The 16,761-nt window shown below is 43.0% G+C and overlaps 2 protein-coding genes across 2 annotated transcripts; one reads left to right on the forward strand and one right to left on the reverse strand.

Annotated features, from left to right (window-relative positions):
* Positions 1 to 7,893: 7,893 nt before the first annotated feature.
* Positions 7,894 to 11,597, reverse strand: LOC142938330 (serine/threonine-protein kinase pim-1-like). Its single transcript, XM_076081621.1, has 11 exons — positions 11,490 to 11,597; positions 11,153 to 11,370; positions 10,098 to 10,255; positions 9,689 to 9,889; positions 9,407 to 9,571; positions 9,167 to 9,261; positions 9,040 to 9,084; positions 8,733 to 8,930; positions 8,459 to 8,639; positions 8,183 to 8,347; positions 7,894 to 8,067 (listed from the first exon to the last, which is right to left on the reverse strand). Exons 3-11 carry the CDS (start codon positions 10,159 to 10,161, stop codon positions 7,976 to 7,978), a joined length of 1,206 nt encoding a protein of 401 aa, XP_075937736.1. The 5' UTR covers positions 10,162 to 10,255; positions 11,153 to 11,370; positions 11,490 to 11,597; the 3' UTR covers positions 7,894 to 7,975.
* A 1,677-nt stretch (positions 11,598 to 13,274) lies between these two features.
* Positions 13,275 to 16,359, forward strand: LOC142938305 (ataxin-2-like protein). Its single transcript, XM_076081594.1, has 9 exons — positions 13,275 to 13,280; positions 13,449 to 13,583; positions 14,445 to 14,508; positions 14,709 to 14,887; positions 15,019 to 15,157; positions 15,347 to 15,456; positions 15,672 to 15,851; positions 15,953 to 16,012; positions 16,213 to 16,359. The coding sequence occupies exons 1-9, from the start codon at positions 13,275 to 13,277 to the stop codon at positions 16,357 to 16,359; spliced, it is 1,020 nt and encodes a 339-aa protein (XP_075937709.1).
* Positions 16,360 to 16,761: the final 402 nt, after the last annotated feature.

A 16,761-nucleotide genomic window follows, 5' to 3' on the forward strand; every position in this document is an offset into this window, starting at 1 on the left:
CTGTCTGTTATCTAAACAACCGATCAGTGTTGAAATCAACAGGAGAGCTAACAGTGAACATTTCTATTGTATTTCCTTTTTTATAATAATAATATAATAAATTAACTTAAATTTGAACAAATTTTGCAGTATTGTTCTCATATTTTGCCTTTTATTTAAAATGTAAATGAATGTTTAGGTTGAAACGTTGGTGATACAAAGTCATGAGTTTTAGAAACAAACATTTGATTCCCAGCTTTAGTCACGTTGACTTTATGCCCAAAAATAGTCACAAAAACACTCGATTTGTTTGGTTCCAGTTGTTTTTCAGCCATCAGGTGACAAAAAGCAGATGTCACAGATTTTCGTAACTTTAACCACAACATCATGTGCAGCAGCACCATATTTATATTTCAAGGAAGTGAAATATTACAAAATGCTTTCACGCTGTTGTGGAATAGAACTTGACGTTCAGGAGACTTTCTACTGTCAGATTTAAGCCTTTTGAGCTCAGCCTGTGTTTCACAGTTGCTTTTTATTAACAGACTTTCTTCTGCTCTCAGAATAGTTTTCTCAAGAGGATCAAACGTCTTTGTTTTGATCTCATGTCCTCTGTTTGCCTGCTCATGTCCAGGGTGATGTGTAATAATGTACATATAATAATGTACATTCTTGGGTATTAAATAAAGAGTCTGTGCTGTCGGGTTAGAGGTACATGTGTCCCTGTGATTCTGTAGCTTCTCTTCACTAGATTTGAATCTTAACCTCGACCTCATCGCCAACCGAACGGAAACAAAACAAGACTTCTGTCCACGCGTACGTATCACTTGAAACTGAAGACTTGTTTGATTTGCCTGTGTTGTCAAAGTGTGTTAAATATAAATTGTTTATTTTGATCTGTAGTTTTCACCTTTTTGAATAAACTGTAACGCATTTAATAACTTAAAGACTCGTCTTTCCACCAAACCTTTTATAGCAGCAATATTATTAATAATACCAGACAAGCAGATGTTTTAAAACATTTCCTCAAAGCCTCTTCAAATTTATTTTCTGTCAGGAGATTACACACACACACACACACACACACACACACACACACACACACACAGACACACAGACACACACACACACACACACACACACACACACACAGAAAGTTCATCATAATATATCAAAAGTATTTAATGCACGGCGCTCTCATTGAGAACAGCTCTTCTGCTGCAATGCGACGTTTTGACCACTAGATGTCAGTGTGATGCAGTGATTTTAAGGACATCCCTTAAAACAGACACGACTCATGGAAGATGACAGAGACAGTATCACAGACTGGTTTCATGTCATCTCTAATGTAATATTTATTACCAGATACTATTTAATCAATGACAGTACAGGGCTGTCCTGAAGATCCACTAAAAATCACAATATGGCCGCCTGCAGTTCACAGCAGGCGCACCATTTGTAAAATGTCAAAAATACCATTTTACATGTCATTTGTCTTGCTGCAGAGATTCCCTGTTCGACATCATATTCTACAGATGTAAAGCCTTTAAACACTGCAGGAGTTTTTTTAATTATAATACTATTGAACACCATTATTTGGCAGCGAAAAAGCGACATCAATTTTATTTTACAAACTTTATTACTCTTTTTAACCTTGACAAATGCAGCGCAGACCAGATCCACCCTCTTACCTTTCACAATAAAAGCACTACACATATGACGTGCACAGGCGAGTATTTTACTTTTTCGTATAGTTTGTTCTTCAAACCCCAATAAACATCCCACCATAATGATTTTTCAATAAAATAGAATAACGATGTAAACAATGATCATTCCCTTTTAATATCACACATCATATGCAATCATTGGAATTAGTTTTTCTAAATAGTTCTGCTCAGGTGACGTGAAAGTCTCTCACAGTTTACCAGAGTCCAGGGTCTCCGATCAACAAGCCAAAGCCCAAAAAAATTCAGTTTAATATCAACTACAACAAAGAAAAGCAGCAAATCCTCACAGTTGAGAAGCTGAAACGAGGTAATATTCAGATTCTTCGCTTGGAAAGTGATTCATCAATGTAGAAAAAGAAAAAGCTGATTAGTTTTATAATCGTTTCTTCTGGCTAATAATACCTTTAAATGTTCTTTGTTGGTCTAACAATAAGGTTGTTGCTGTTTATTTGCCTCTTCAGACTTTTTCTCTTCTCTATAGATAGCATATAAGCACCTTTGGAATTCGGTGAAGTTGAGCCAGAAATGCATAATCGGCTTTTCTTCTTTTTTTTTTTTTGCATGTGAGCAAACTGAATGCATTTCACAATGAAAAAGGCCTCAGGTAGTCTTACATAATACATGTGATGCATTGGAGAGAATTGTGTGGATGTTTTGATCCTGCTTTGTTTTTTCTGTATTCATCATCACTTTTTATCTAAAATTCTAACTTTTTCCCGTAAACCCGGTGAACAAAGTCCCTCCGCTGAATGCGTCACGCTTCATTAGGTCCTGTGTGCTGCTGAACAGGTGTGGCCAGACACGCAGGTATCAGTGTGACGCTCATTACTTATTAACGTCCACCTTCCAACAGTCAGTCGCTCTGTAGCCAACAACATGCTCACTAACAGAGAGGCCTTATGTCATCGCTGACACACAACTTATGATTGTGATTAAGCGCATGATCCTCTTTAGCAGCCGCATTACAACTGTGGTTTGTTTGGACGCTGGGTATTATGAGTTTCTGATGACGCAACATGTTGCTATGAATGAGGCTCTGATCACAGACGGAGCTGGTTCTGTGAGCTGCCAACAGACCTGGACAGACCCAGATCTGGAGCTCCGGAGGGAGGAGGAGAGCTCAGCTCCCGGTAGCAGCAGCAGCGTCTCCTCCTCCTCCAGGAGCAGAGCTTCTCCTCTCTGGGAGCCAACACCGACACCACGCTGCTGGCGACCCAGGATGTATGGCTGGACCGTCTGGAGGGAAGGGAGGCACGGGAGAACCAGAACCAGGACTGAGAGGGTCAGACTGTCAGACCCTGCTGCAGTAAAATGAGATGTTTTCTAAAGGTTCAGAAACACTACCACTTTAGTCCACAGGGGGAGACAGAATCAACACGAATGAAAGTTCATTGTAGTAGCTTTAAATATCGCAATGCAAACACAAAAACAAAACTTCCCATTATTGAATAAAAATTAGGTCCAAATATCATTGACACTTAAATAAAATACATCTTTACACAGCAGATGTTTTGACCCTAAATCTAAAATGAATTCTTCTTTTTTACACCTGTGCTTTTTCCTCTGCGACACCCATCTACAACTTCCTTGACTTTCTTGTCTGGACTCATATTTAGTGAGTAAAAAAGACTTTAACTTCCTGCAGCAGCTGGTCACTGTAGTTTTTAGCAAACATTACTCAAACAGGAGGAAATGGTGCATTTGTTGGGGACTATTTTCATCGGCAGAATGATACAAATGTGGCGCACTAGTGCAACCCAGTCGCCAGACTGAAATATTGGAATTGTACATTTCTGCAACCCACGGATACGTTGAATCTTGACGTTTCTGAACCAAAAATATGTCAACATTATGTATCAACGTTGCGCTTTTGCAGTTTTAAAAACGGTATTCTTAGTTACGTTTAGGTTCAGGTAACAAAACTTCTTGGTTAAGTTTAGTAAAAGTAAAACACAGACAAGTGGTCTCCTGGGTGAAAAGTCCCATATTTGACTCATCCATCCGCCTCCACCTCCTCTCTACGCAGACTTATATTAAACGTATTTGTGATACATCAAAAATAAACGACATCCGGGAGAAAATACTTTCCTTCGAAACGTTATTGACAATGAGGTTCTATTTCATCCTTACTGACCGCCAGAGGCAGTGCTTCACACTGGATATCTTCCGTCTCGCGCGTGCGCAGGTCGAATATTTATACCAACAAAGTCACCTGTGACCTCGGATGACCCCCGTCGTCTATAAGTTCCAGTGTCATCCTGAGTTCAGTCCTTTTTCATCTTCTCGCTACGCAGGTTAGCTACCATGGTAGCATAAACAAAGATGTGTCTACGATCAAGACATATTAGAGCTTGTCGCTGTAGCCTTGTGACCACCGGTCGGAGTTGCGGATTTCTCGCCCTCCAAGGGCTGCGACAAGCTGTCCCTCTTCGGAGGGAGCGGTGTGTTCGCCGTTCGGACATCGAGCCCCGGACCGGTGGACGCCCCTATCATCGGTCGTCACCAGTCTGATAAGGGCCACCTAAGTCGTGAAGACAGCAATCGGTGAGATCGATTAACATTGTTTTCTATAACCGTTGTTCGTTTTCCACGGTTGGCAGAGCGCTTCCGCTCTAGCTAATCGGGTGGCGTGCTAACGAGAGCGTAGAATATACGCTGTCGGCCCGCCCTTCACAGTGAGCAGAGTGTCCTGCTCAGGCTAACTTGATGAGATGCAACTTCGACTAGATCGACATTAGCATTAGGTCCACTGATGTTGTAACATTACGGCTATCACAGTGAGCAGAGTGTTGCTGCTCAGGCAAACTTGGTGAGAGACTAGATCGACATTGGCATTGTGTCCATTGAGATTTAGTTTTTACATCTGACATAATTCACAGTTAGCAGGGTCTTCACTCAGGCTAACTTGGTGAGATGCTAGCTAGACAAAGCTGATACTGGGACTGTGTCCATCAACTTTGTAACCTTACGGCTGTCACAGTTAAACTTAGCTTTATTAAATGTCAGGTCTCTGTCAGGAAAAACATTTTTAATCAATGATTTTATTGTTCGGCACAAACTGGACATTTTGTTTTTAACTGAAACATGGTTAAATCAAGATAACAGTGCAGCTGTTGTTATTGAATCAACACCTCACAGCTTCAGTTTCATGAGTGAAACAAGAGCGCATAAGAAAGGAGGTGGAGTTGCTATTTTATTTAATGATTCTCTTCAATGCAAGCAAATGTCCTTTGGTCATTTTAGTTCTTTTGAATATGTGGCTCTGAATTCCACTCAAGCTTTATTCCTAAACATTTACAGACCGCCTAAATACTGTGCAACCTTCTTTGATGAGTTTACTGAACTGCTGTCTATAATCTGTATTGATTTTGACTGTGTTGTTATTGTTGGCGATTTTAATATCCATGTTGATAATCCCCAGGACAGAGGGTCTATAGAACTATGTGGTGTCCTTGATAACTATGATCTGACTCAGCATGTGACAGGATCCACACACAACAGGGGGCACACTCTGGACCTAATCATCACCAAAGGTGTAAACATTTCCAAGGTCGCTGTGACTGATGTTGCACTCTCTGATCATTTCTGTGTTTTCTTTGAGAGTGCAGTCTCCTTGCGCACAAATGTCCAAACCAAGGTTGTGATGAAGCGTTACATCTCTGAAAACACCAGTGAACTATTTATTCAGAAGTTCTCCTCCACACCAGCCCTCTCTTGCATCTCAGTCAATGAGCTTGTAGATGGCTTCAATTCTAAAGTATATCAAGGATTAGAGAACTTATGTCTCAACAGGATTTGGATAAACTTGTCCATGCATTTATCTTCAGCAGACTGGACTACTGTAACGGTGTGTTTACAGGTCTCTGTAAAAAGTCTGTCAGAAAGCTGCAACTGATTCAGAACGCTGCAGCTCGAGTCCTCACTAAGACCAGGAGGGTGGATCACATCACTCCAGTTCTGAGGTCTTTGCACTGGCTTCCTGTCAAACAAAGAATTGACTTTAAAATCCTGCTGCTGGTTTACAAAGCACTGAATGGTTTAGGGCCAAAATACATCTCTGATCTGCTGCTACCTTATGAACCATCCCGACCCCTTAGGTCGTCTGGGACCGGTCTACTTTCTGTTCCCAGAGTCAGAACTAAACATGGAGAAGCAGCGTTCAGTGTTTCTGCTCCACATATCTGGAACAAAGTCCCAGAAAGCTGCAGGTCTGCTGAGACCCTCAGCTCCTTTAAATCAAGATTGAAGACTTTTCTGTTTGCTGCCTTTAATTGAACCACATTCAATTCATATATTAATCAATTTCCTGCATTTCTGCATTTTACTACTGTATTTTATTTCTTACACTGTTTTGTAATGTTTTAATGAATGTTCTTAATTGTTTTTAAATCTCCTTTTCTTTTGCCTTATGTTTTGATGCTTTTAATGGTTTTATGTGAAGCACTTTGAATTACCTTGTTGAAATGTGCTATACAAATAAACTTGCCTTGCCTCTGGGGACGAGTATTATTAGAGGACGGGTGGAGTGAACAGGGCCCGGCTCTATTGCCAGCCGAGCTCTCCGGTGCAATGTCATCAGAGCTGCTGAGAGTGTTGCAGTGCGAGATGATGCGTTGGAGACGGGAGGATGTGCTGCTTGACGGTCTGAATCACAATCACTCAGAGAGATATGAGAATATCAAGGAGGAGTATTTTCTTTGCTGCTTTTCTCTCTCTCTCTCTCTGTGTGTGTGTGTGTGTGTGTGTGTGTGTGTGTGTGTGAGAGAGAGAGAGAGAGTATTCCTCCTTCGAGGTCCAGGTTTTGCTTCATGTGAACTGATTTGTTGTGCTGCAGAGAATCTTCAGGAAAAAAAAGTATTTGTGGCAGCACTAAGAAAAACACGAAACATGGAACTACTTTCAAAAGTACTGTTTACTGCAACCGATGGGAGCAGTGAACTGATTATCAATATAATATCAGTGATGTTATTTATCAACCAAATGATAACGGACACACTCGATTAACTCTGAAGAGTTCATTAGATGGGGCAGCATGTTCGATTCATCAAGCCTCATTGAGTACGTTTCTAAGTGCATCACGGACAGAACTCATTGTCTGCTCTAGAAGTTTCCTCCCAATCATCCAGCCCCTGGCTATTTATTATCACATCTTTGCCTCCTCGGATTATACATCATACGTACTCTGGGCACTTCTTCTGTGCTGCAGCCAGAGTCAGTCTCTCATGGCAGATTTCATTTTTTCTCATTGCCCTCGTAGAAAGCCCTCATTAAGAAAATGTGTCTGCCTGGATATGCAGGACGGATGGATGTTGTATGTGGGTGTCTCTACCTATGGGAGGCTCCGTGGGAGGATTTCTATGATGTTTCACGGCTGGGGTGAGGGGGCGCTCATTCATTTACAGTATGCCTTACAGATGGCCTGCGTGAGTGGGAGTGCAAGGACAAGCTGCTTCAGAGTGAGCTCAGAAAAAAAAGACACAGAGAAGCTTCGCATGTACTGCTTCCCTTTGTCGATTAGTCTGCTGTCTTATTGTGAGGTCAGGTTGATCTGGGCCCAGCTCCTTTACCTGTAGTTTCTCCGCCAAAATTCTCCTCTCAAACGGGTCTTGGAGTAGAGATTTTACCGAGTTAGGGTTGAGTCTTGGAGAAGTAGTGTTAGTGCTCTCGCTCGCCATTGTCATGTCGTTAAAATAGTGCCTGTAGAGACTTCTCCTGACAGGAACGTGCAGCTTGGGGCAGAATTAATTCTGCCCCAAAACGGAATCTATTTGAGGACGCTGATTGGCTAAATTGTATGTCACTCATTTATATCTTTAATCAGCATTAAAGTATCATTGGCTAAACTGCTTCATAGATCCGCCTCTTTGGGGCAGATTCTCCAGCGTCCCAGCCAGCTGAGACGTGCAGACAGGCGGAGAAGACGTGCAGACAGGCGGAGAGGACGTGCAGACAGGCGGAGAGGACGTGCAGACAGGCAGAGAGGACGTGCAGGAAAAGCATATATTTACCGCAGATATCATATTTTACACATATTACTGGGTGATTCCATATTTTGTGTTGTGCGTGTGGTGTGTGTTCAATTCAATTCAATTCAATTTATTTTTGTATATTATTTATTTTTGTCTCAAATTACAAAACAGGAAAAACTCCCCCAAAAAAAACCTTTCACGGTGTGTGTTGTGTCACACAACACACACCGCACCACACGCACACAACTTGTGTGGTGTGTGTTGTGTCACACAACACACACCACACCCGTGTGTGTGGGGTTAACAGAGCCATGGATGACTCCTGAGCTGTTTCAGGGTAGGACGCTGATCAGGGTCTCTGTTCAAACTTGTCCGAAAGAAATCCTGGCAATCTGGAGAGAAAGAAGGAGAAGAAAGGTGAGGGCGACGGCTCCGGTGATCCATCACAGTGTGAACTAAAATGAAAGGATTTGTGTCTGCCGACATGTTTCTGTATGTTTTTCTTACTTTCGGAGAGCTCGTTGCTGATTCTCAGCTCGTTTGCAAAGAACCCGATGGTATCAAATGTATCACTGTGGAGCGTCTCAAAGAGGACCACTCCCATCTGAAACACTGTGGTGGGTCCGGCTCTGTAAAACCCACGATCGTGATACTCTGGGGGGATGTGAGTACCTAGAATATACAGACATAATAAAAAGACAGTGAGGATGAGGAGCTTTGTTTCAATGTCAAGTCACAGATGGGTAAGTTAGTGAAGAGCAGGAGTAAAGCCAGACGTCTTACCGAAGAAGACGCGGTAAGTGGATGTTTTCTTCGCTAAGCAGCTCAGACCAAAGTCAATCAGGCGAACTCGCGGGATGTCCGAGCTGGTCTCGATCAATATGTTTTCCGGTTTTATGTCCCGGTGGAAGACGTGTTTGTCTTCAAGATCAATTGCTGCATCGATGAGCTGTTTCAGAATCACCTGACAGACAAAAAGAGAGAGATGATGATCAGAGAGGAGGATGTTCTGACATGTTCTCATGGCTGTGACTCGGAGCCGACTACAGCAGCTTACCTTGGCTTCCTCTTCGTCTAAGGGGCCTCCGTTAGTTTTGATGTGGTCGAGAAGGTCTTTGGCAGGGATTGGTCTCTCCAGCACCAGGATCAGCTCCTGGTCCAGTTTGTAGCAGTCCAGCAGGGATACGGGTGCCGATGTCCCCTCTGATTTGGCCGCCAGTTTTGACATGACGGTGACCTCCGCGGAGATCCCTTTCTGAAACATCACAACAGAGTTGAGTATGAGAGAGAAACACGATTCATCCGTAATACATTCAGAAAGAGAGCGCAGCACATTTCAACAGCAGCAGGTGTTGCTCACTCACGTGTTGGCAGAGAATGTTGTCATTAGGAACGTGTTTGATGGCAACCTACGAGGTACAAACAAGACTTGGTTAGCACTTCCTGACCATAGTGTGTGTGTGTGTGTGTGTGTGTGTGTGTAACACTTACAGGTAGATTATCTGCTTTGCGGTAGCCAGCAAACACAGATCCACATCCTCCTTCGCCGAGCAGATCCTGCTGCTGGTATTTGGCCTCAAATTCAGCTAAACAGAAAAACAAATATTCAGTTTTATTACATTTGTGAGTAACAGCAACTATATGTTACCTAAATATGAATCCCTCCTACGTTTGTTATATCTAATATAAATTATGATTTTACACTGAACATAATAAAGCCAAACTACTGACCTGTTGTGCCATGTACCGACAAACCCCGTTGGGTGTGTTCAGTCTCTGTAGGTCCAGAGGCCTCCTTCAGGTCCAGCCTGCTCTTCTCTGGACCTTCAGCACCGGCGACGGCCTTCCTCTTATTGCCTCTCTTGCTCACATCTTCCACAGATGTGTTGCAGCTTTCTACAGATGAGGAAAACAAACAGAGGAACATCAGTTTGTTGACAATCACAACACTAACGTGGACAAAAACTGATGATGGGATACATTTCCAACAGCAGTTTCACATGATCAGCTTACCAGAGTCTTCTAAGGTGGACGCCTCTACATCTTCTCTGACTTTCTCCGTCACTTCTGTCAGGCCACATTCGTCAGAGGAGGTTCGGTCGTCACTTTTAGCATTCCTTGACGGGTTAAAACGAAAGGTGGCGTTGGGGGGCCTGATAGTCCGGTTAGGGTTTCCAGATGCTGAACTTTGTTCAGATGTGCTGGTATTGAGATCTACAAATGAGAAAAATAAGTGGAACATCAGTTTGTTGTGAGCTAATGTCACTAACTGTATGAAACTGTCATCTTTCATCATTTCACAGACTCAGATCACAGTAAGAAAAAGGTCTCAACAGCAGGAATCAGGTCTATCTCGAGGTACTAACTCTAGATTAGTGCCTTCTCCTCCCTCCCTAGATTTATGCCTGGATTTCTCACTTACCTTGATCTCTTTTAAGGGCCGGAGAACCGCAATTCATTGTCTTCTTTGCAGAGTCTTTGTCCATTAAGATATTGAAGAAGTTTCGAACAGGAGAACTGTGTGAGTACTGATCCAATGCTTCACTGAGTGAACTTGCCACCGAGTGTCTTCTTATAAAGCTGTGATGAGCGGAACATAGAACATGGTGAGCGGAACATAGAACATGATGAAATGTTCTATCATGAGGTCATGTCTGTAACAGAACAATCAAGTGTTCCAGAATTATGCAAATTAGTGTTTATAGTAAATAGTGTATGTGTGTGTGTCCAGTATATTTGTATAGATGGAGGTTATCCACTGAATATATTCATACAATGCATAAAATACTATGTGTACAAGCATACAATACTTGATATTGACTCTTTCTCATCTGGCTGACTTTCCTACAAACTATTAAAATGTCCTCAGGTTGTTTCTATGAACTGTTCATCTTGATCTTAAAGTCAAAGACTTTAAAGAATGAATAAATACTACATCGTGTAAATACGTGGCAATGTGATAACAACAAAAAAGTACTTTTTGAATGAAGTATTAAATGTCTTCATGTCCTGCTGCCACTGCTGACTTGTCTTCATGTAAAGTTACTGTTCAGTTTTGAGGTAGGCTACTTATAGGCTGCTATACGTTTCATTTTCTGCTACTTTATACTTCTACTCCACTAGATCTCAGAGGGAGATATTGTACTTTTTACTTCACCACATTTATTTTGAAGATGTCTTCACTTTGAAGATTCTGATAATGAATACATTATTATGTATTAGTATAGGTAGTAGTTGAAATTAGCTTCAACATTAAATTGATGAACATATGAATCAGCATTTATAATATAGTAATTTAATTTGACATTATTTTGAAATGGGCCATTCTGCACAATGAAGACTATTACTTTAACTTAAACGCCCTTTCTTGTCCTGCAAAAAAACAAAGATTCCATTTTAAATAGAATTATAGGATGAATAACAAGTATACGTGTCAGGTCAAACTATTTGAGTCATCATTCTCCACTTAAGTCTCACCTGCAGCAAACCTGCTTTTCGAAGGATTGGCTGTTTGGGTTCAGTCACACACAGACTCCTGGGCAGATCGGCCCCTTTACGTAACGGAGAGTTGGAAGGCAGACGTTTGTCGAATAACTCGGGAGACAGGGGACCTCCAAAGGCAACCCCTTCCTTCTTCATCTGGGATGTGGGCAAGTCGGCTCCAAGTTCTTCACTTTTCCGTTTCTTGGACATCTCTTTCACCAAGAAATGAAGGAGAAGAAAGGTGAGGGCGACGGCTCCGGTGATCCATCACAGTGTGAACTAAAATGAACAGATTTGTGTCTGCCGACATGTTTATGTATGTTTTTCTTACTTTCGGAGAGCTCGTTGCTGATTCTCAGCTCGTTTGCAAAGAACCCGATGGTATCAAATGTATCACTGTGGAGCGTCTCAAAGAGGACCACTCCAATCTGAAACACTGTGGCAGGTCCGGCTCTGTAAAACCCACGATCGTACCACTCTGGGGGGATGTGAGTACCTAGAATATACAGACATAATAAAAAGACAGTGAGGATGAGGATCTTTGTTTCAATGTAAAGTCACAGATGGGTAAGTTAGTGAAGAGCAGGAGTAAAGCCAGACGTCTTACCGAAGAAGACGCGGTAAGAGGCTCTTTTCTTAACGAAGCAGCTCAGACCAAAGTCGATGAGGCGAACTCGCGGGATGTCCGAGCTGGTCTCGATCAAGATGTTTTCCGGTTTTATGTCCTGGTGGAAAATGCGTTTGTCTTCAAGATCAAATGTAATTACATATGAATCAGCATTTATAATATAGTCATTTAATTTGACATTATTTTGAAATGGGCCATTCTGCACAATGAAGACTATTACTTTTAGTATTTTAAGTATATTTTGATCATAATAGTTCTGTACCGTTACTTTTACTTTTCTGAATACTTCACAGTTCATATTCACTTCAAGTACATTAACTCAAGTAGTGAACCATATTCACGTGAATGCAGTGAGAAAAAAACCTGCGAGACACTAGCTATCCTGAAGGAAACTTGGGAGGGAACCAGCTGCTGGTTCGATTAGTCTTTCGCCCCTATACCCAGATCGGACGACCAATTTGCACGTCAGGACTACTGCCTCCACCAGTGTCCTCTGGCTTCGCCCTACCCATGACGCCTTTTACGTGAGCCGATCCCCGCCTATATTTTCTCAGTTAAATATTGTTGTAAATTGAATCCCTCGAGCATTTTTAACATTTAGGAACTGTTTGTAAATGATTAGGGTAGAGGATGGGCGCTGAATGGAGGAAGAGACCCATGTCTCTGATGTGTGTGTGTGTGTGTGTTGTCCTCAGGATGACTTTTTGACACTATAACAGAGATGAATGACAAAACACACAGAGATGATGAAACACATGACAAAGCACTCAGAACCAGCTTTAGTTCCTGCTAGATGTCTCCAGGACCACATTTAGCCATGAAGACAAACACAGACTCACATGGTGAAAACAATACTGGCAGCGATGTCACAGCCGGGGAAAATGAAACACACAAGTGAAAAACCTGTTCAAACCTGACAGTCTGGCCACTCTGAATACACCAGAGGATAGTTTGACCGGATCCAAAATGGAGTCGCCCCAAACACACCGAAATAGAAGACTGAGCACGGTTTAGAGACACAACATCTGCACAGATGAAACCAAAACTATCTGCATGGAGCGATAACACAAAAGGAAAGTGAGAAAATATGTTGTTGGTTTTGTTATTTTGGTGAACTGAACTATTAAGGATGTATATGTAAATAATGATAAATACTTACTGCAGCTCATATTTTAGACTCAAAGACTTATTGGCACTTTGCTGTTGTCTCACTTATGGATACATATTTAGGAAGTGTTCCTATATCGAATAATAAATGATAGAGATGCACCGCTTACGGTTTTCAGCTGATCGGCCGATCAGTCCCATGTCTCTAATTTATTTTATTTTTATGTCGACACACACACACACACACACACACACACACACACACACACATCATTTTAATTGTGTTTTTTTAATACAAGTAACCACGACAGATAACAAACTAAAAGGATAACAGAATTGTTGACAGTTCACACTTCGGAAGGGTTGTAATAAGTTTTCAGAATGGTGGTAAAAAAAGTTAGTCTGGACCCTTACTGTCAATTATTGTCCAAAGGAATCGTCAGGTCAGACTTTTAAATAATCTGAATTGGTGCGTCTCTAATGAAATGTTGAGTCCCCTGTGATTGGCTGAGTGACGTGCAGATTTAATTTACCTCTGGTTCTGTTGTCGTACAGACGAAGCCCAACACTGCGCCCACCCGTCCTCGGCCAACTCCTCCAAGCCCAGTGGTCCTTCAGCACCCCGGCGGACAGGGTCCACTGTACAACACCCCCTACCTCTCCTATGTGTCACAGATCCACTCTGTGCAGGTACGTGAGCAAATCAACGGTTACATATTTAATGCTTGTGTTGTTTTAAGACATGGAAACTCAACAAATCTGTAGCGCAACAGTATAATTAAAATTCCTGATAATTTAGTTTGAGCTACAAAAAACATTTATTTCCGTCATCGATTCATTTTGATTATGCTGATTACTTTGTCTATAAAAAGTCAAAAATAATATAAAAATGTAGAATCTACGGATGTATTTATATAGTTTATCTCTAAAATATGTGACACGTCCTCAGTGGGCAAGTGAAGGAATGTTGTGCAAACCTGGAGATGGCAGAAAAAGTTGCCTTCAGACTTTCCAGCCTGGCAACTGTGTCTTCCTAAAGCAAGCCTCTGAATGATACGATACCTTTTGATATTCCAAAGCGTGTCGGCAGAGTCGAGTTTAGATGTTAGAATTAGATGGTTGTTGCATAACCGGTCAAATAGACTGAAGTTAAACAGCTTGAAGTGTTGCGGATGTCTTCAGGGTTGACAAAACCACTGAGCTAGCAAATAGTTTAGGAGAGCAAGCCAAAGCTTTCCATTTCACACCGGTCCAACTCATCCTTATATTGCCAACTCGGTATTTGATGCCCAGTAGTCAAATATTAAATTAGCCATTAATCCACCCTCCCATCTTGGTGCTTGTGAAGCGCTTTTGTCCTATTTTGACCAGCTGCCTGCTCCTATAAATGAGGTTTTAGGTAGCTTCCTTTTCTTACTAGTTAAATAGCTTTTTGGGGGAAGTTGTTCCTTATCCAATGCAAGGGTCTGAGGACAGAGGGCTTTGTATGTATTGTGATATTGGGCTATACAAATTAACACTGAACTGAATTGAATCATTTCTGTATTTCAGCCCCCACCAATGTACCAGTACACCATGTCTACAGTCAGCCAGGGAAAATACCCCAGGACCAAAGGTAAAAGCAGCGTTTTTAATTCTTAATTTACATTTTCACAAACTGCTTTCTAAGATGAATGTCCTGTCGGCTCTTGTCAAAGCCAGATATCTATAACCTGTGGTACAACAGTGCAGTGACATTTGCTGAACAAAGTGTAAGAAGCTGTAATGTTTATCCTTCACGTTTCTGTCGTCTTGATGATGCTTTGCGTCCTCCAGGCCAAGTAGTGGCGCAGCGTTCTGACCACGGTTCTTCAGCACCGCCCATGATGCAAGCTGCGTCAGCAGCTGGGGCCCCGCTGGTAGCGTCCCCCTACCCTCAGTCCTACCTCCAGTACAACCCTCAGCAGTACAGCCAGCAGCAGGTCATCCAGGCCATGACACCCTACCCTGGACAGGTAGGAAGTCTGCCCTCTGACCCCTTTATTTAATTCAGGGTTTAAATCCATGTGAAGCAGAGTGTTTGCAGTAGCATTAAAATAAACAACTGTTTTTCAAGTCACTTTAAGCTCTTCTTCTCCCTCTTCAGCCGATGTACTCCATGCTGCAAGGTGGAGCTAGGATGATAGGTCAAGGTGGGGGTCCCCACCCACAAGCCATGGGACCCCCAGGAGGCCCCCAGTTCTCTACACAGGGAGACGGATCTCAGGGACCACAGGGCATCTACGGTGAGTGGACCCAAAACAAAATATCTCTATGCACTCTAATGTAGAGAGCGCTCCAATATTCTGAATTTAAGGTTGTACTGCTAAATACTTTATCACGATGAGTCATGTCTGTACTTCTATTAAGAGTCTTGCATTCTATTGATAGTAAAACAACAGTATAGAGCATCATTTTCTTCTTTTTTTGTGCAGCTCAACAGTCCTTTGCCCACCACTCGGGTGCAGTTCATCAGCCCCAGCCCTCCATCACCCCGACAGGCAACCAGCCCCCTCCCCAGCACGCTGCACCGAGCCCTGGACAGGTGAGATACAGGACTGCATGGAATTCCCCAAATATACCGAAACACTTATGATGCGTCCCAATTCAGAGTCTAGATTTCTAGATGAATTGCATTGTAACAGGCGGACAAGCCTGGGCCAAAATTATACTCGTCACATGAAATCATTTGGGGAGGTGGTGGGTCCCGGTTATTGAGATTACTCAATTATCTCTTGACTTTGTGATCTCTCCTTTCAGAATGCCCAGTCAGGCCCTCAGCCCCAGTCCTTGTACCACTCAGGTCCCCTGTCAGCACCCACCCCACCCAACATGCCGCCGGGCCACACGTCTCCACAAGCCTCTTACCCCATTCAAGGCTACAGCATCCACAGCCACCAGGGTATCCCACAAGCGTACCCCCTTGGACAGATAGCACAGGTATGATACAGCCATCACTGCAAATGAGAGCATGTGTGAAATGAAAAGAAAGTTGTATCTTAAACTTGGTTTGTCAATCTGCTGCCCCCCCTCTCCTCCAGGCCCATGTACAGGGAGCCATGTCGGGTCCCCACCACTCGGGGGGGCCACGGTCAGCCCCAGTTAGTGACGTTGCAGCCGCCTCCTCAGCAGGGCCCCGGCTCAGTGCCCCAGCATCCCCAGCATGGACCACAGCAAGGAGCACACCAACACTTTTACATAGGACATCCACAAGGTACGAGACGTGAAAGCAAAAGCCGTCCCTTGATGCTGTCTGTGGCTTGAAGTGTAGCATTTATAGTGTTTTCTGTTTCCCTCACAGCAATGCAGGTACAAGCACACCCTGCTCCCTTCCATCAGCAAGGAAACTAAACCCCATCTACCCTCCTCCCCACCTCCCAAACTCTTCTTAGGAATGAGCCCCCAACATCCCCGCCGCCTGCTGGCCCAAACTGAACGCGACTCATGAAAAACAAACTGAAAGGATCGTACAGAAAGTCTCGCAGCAGCGTGTTCTTCTGCTGCAACATTCATCAGTAACAAACCTCGGTGTCGCCGAGGACCTTTTTAATGCCAATGATGGCCGACCCCTGCTGCCATCCTCCTCTTCTCTCCAACTTCTTCCCATTTCAGAGACATGAGGCACCTTGCTGGGCGGACGAGTCGGAGAGGAAAATATACGGATGAAAGACGGCAGCAGACACCATCTTCCAGCAGTGTGTTTTTAGCCTTGTACCACGACACACACGGGAGACAGACTGTCGTGGGATTCTCACGGATACAGCATGAAAGGAGAGGGGATTTTTAGCAAATCATTTCACTTTTTTTGAAAAGAAACTCGACCCAGTAGTAGAAAACACCCCTTTGCTTC

This window comes from Anarhichas minor, unplaced genomic scaffold (assembly GCF_050575085.1).
Source record: "Anarhichas minor isolate MPS153535 unplaced genomic scaffold, ASM5057508v1 ptg000082l, whole genome shotgun sequence".
Taxonomy (NCBI): Eukaryota; Metazoa; Chordata; class Actinopteri; order Perciformes; family Anarhichadidae; genus Anarhichas; species Anarhichas minor.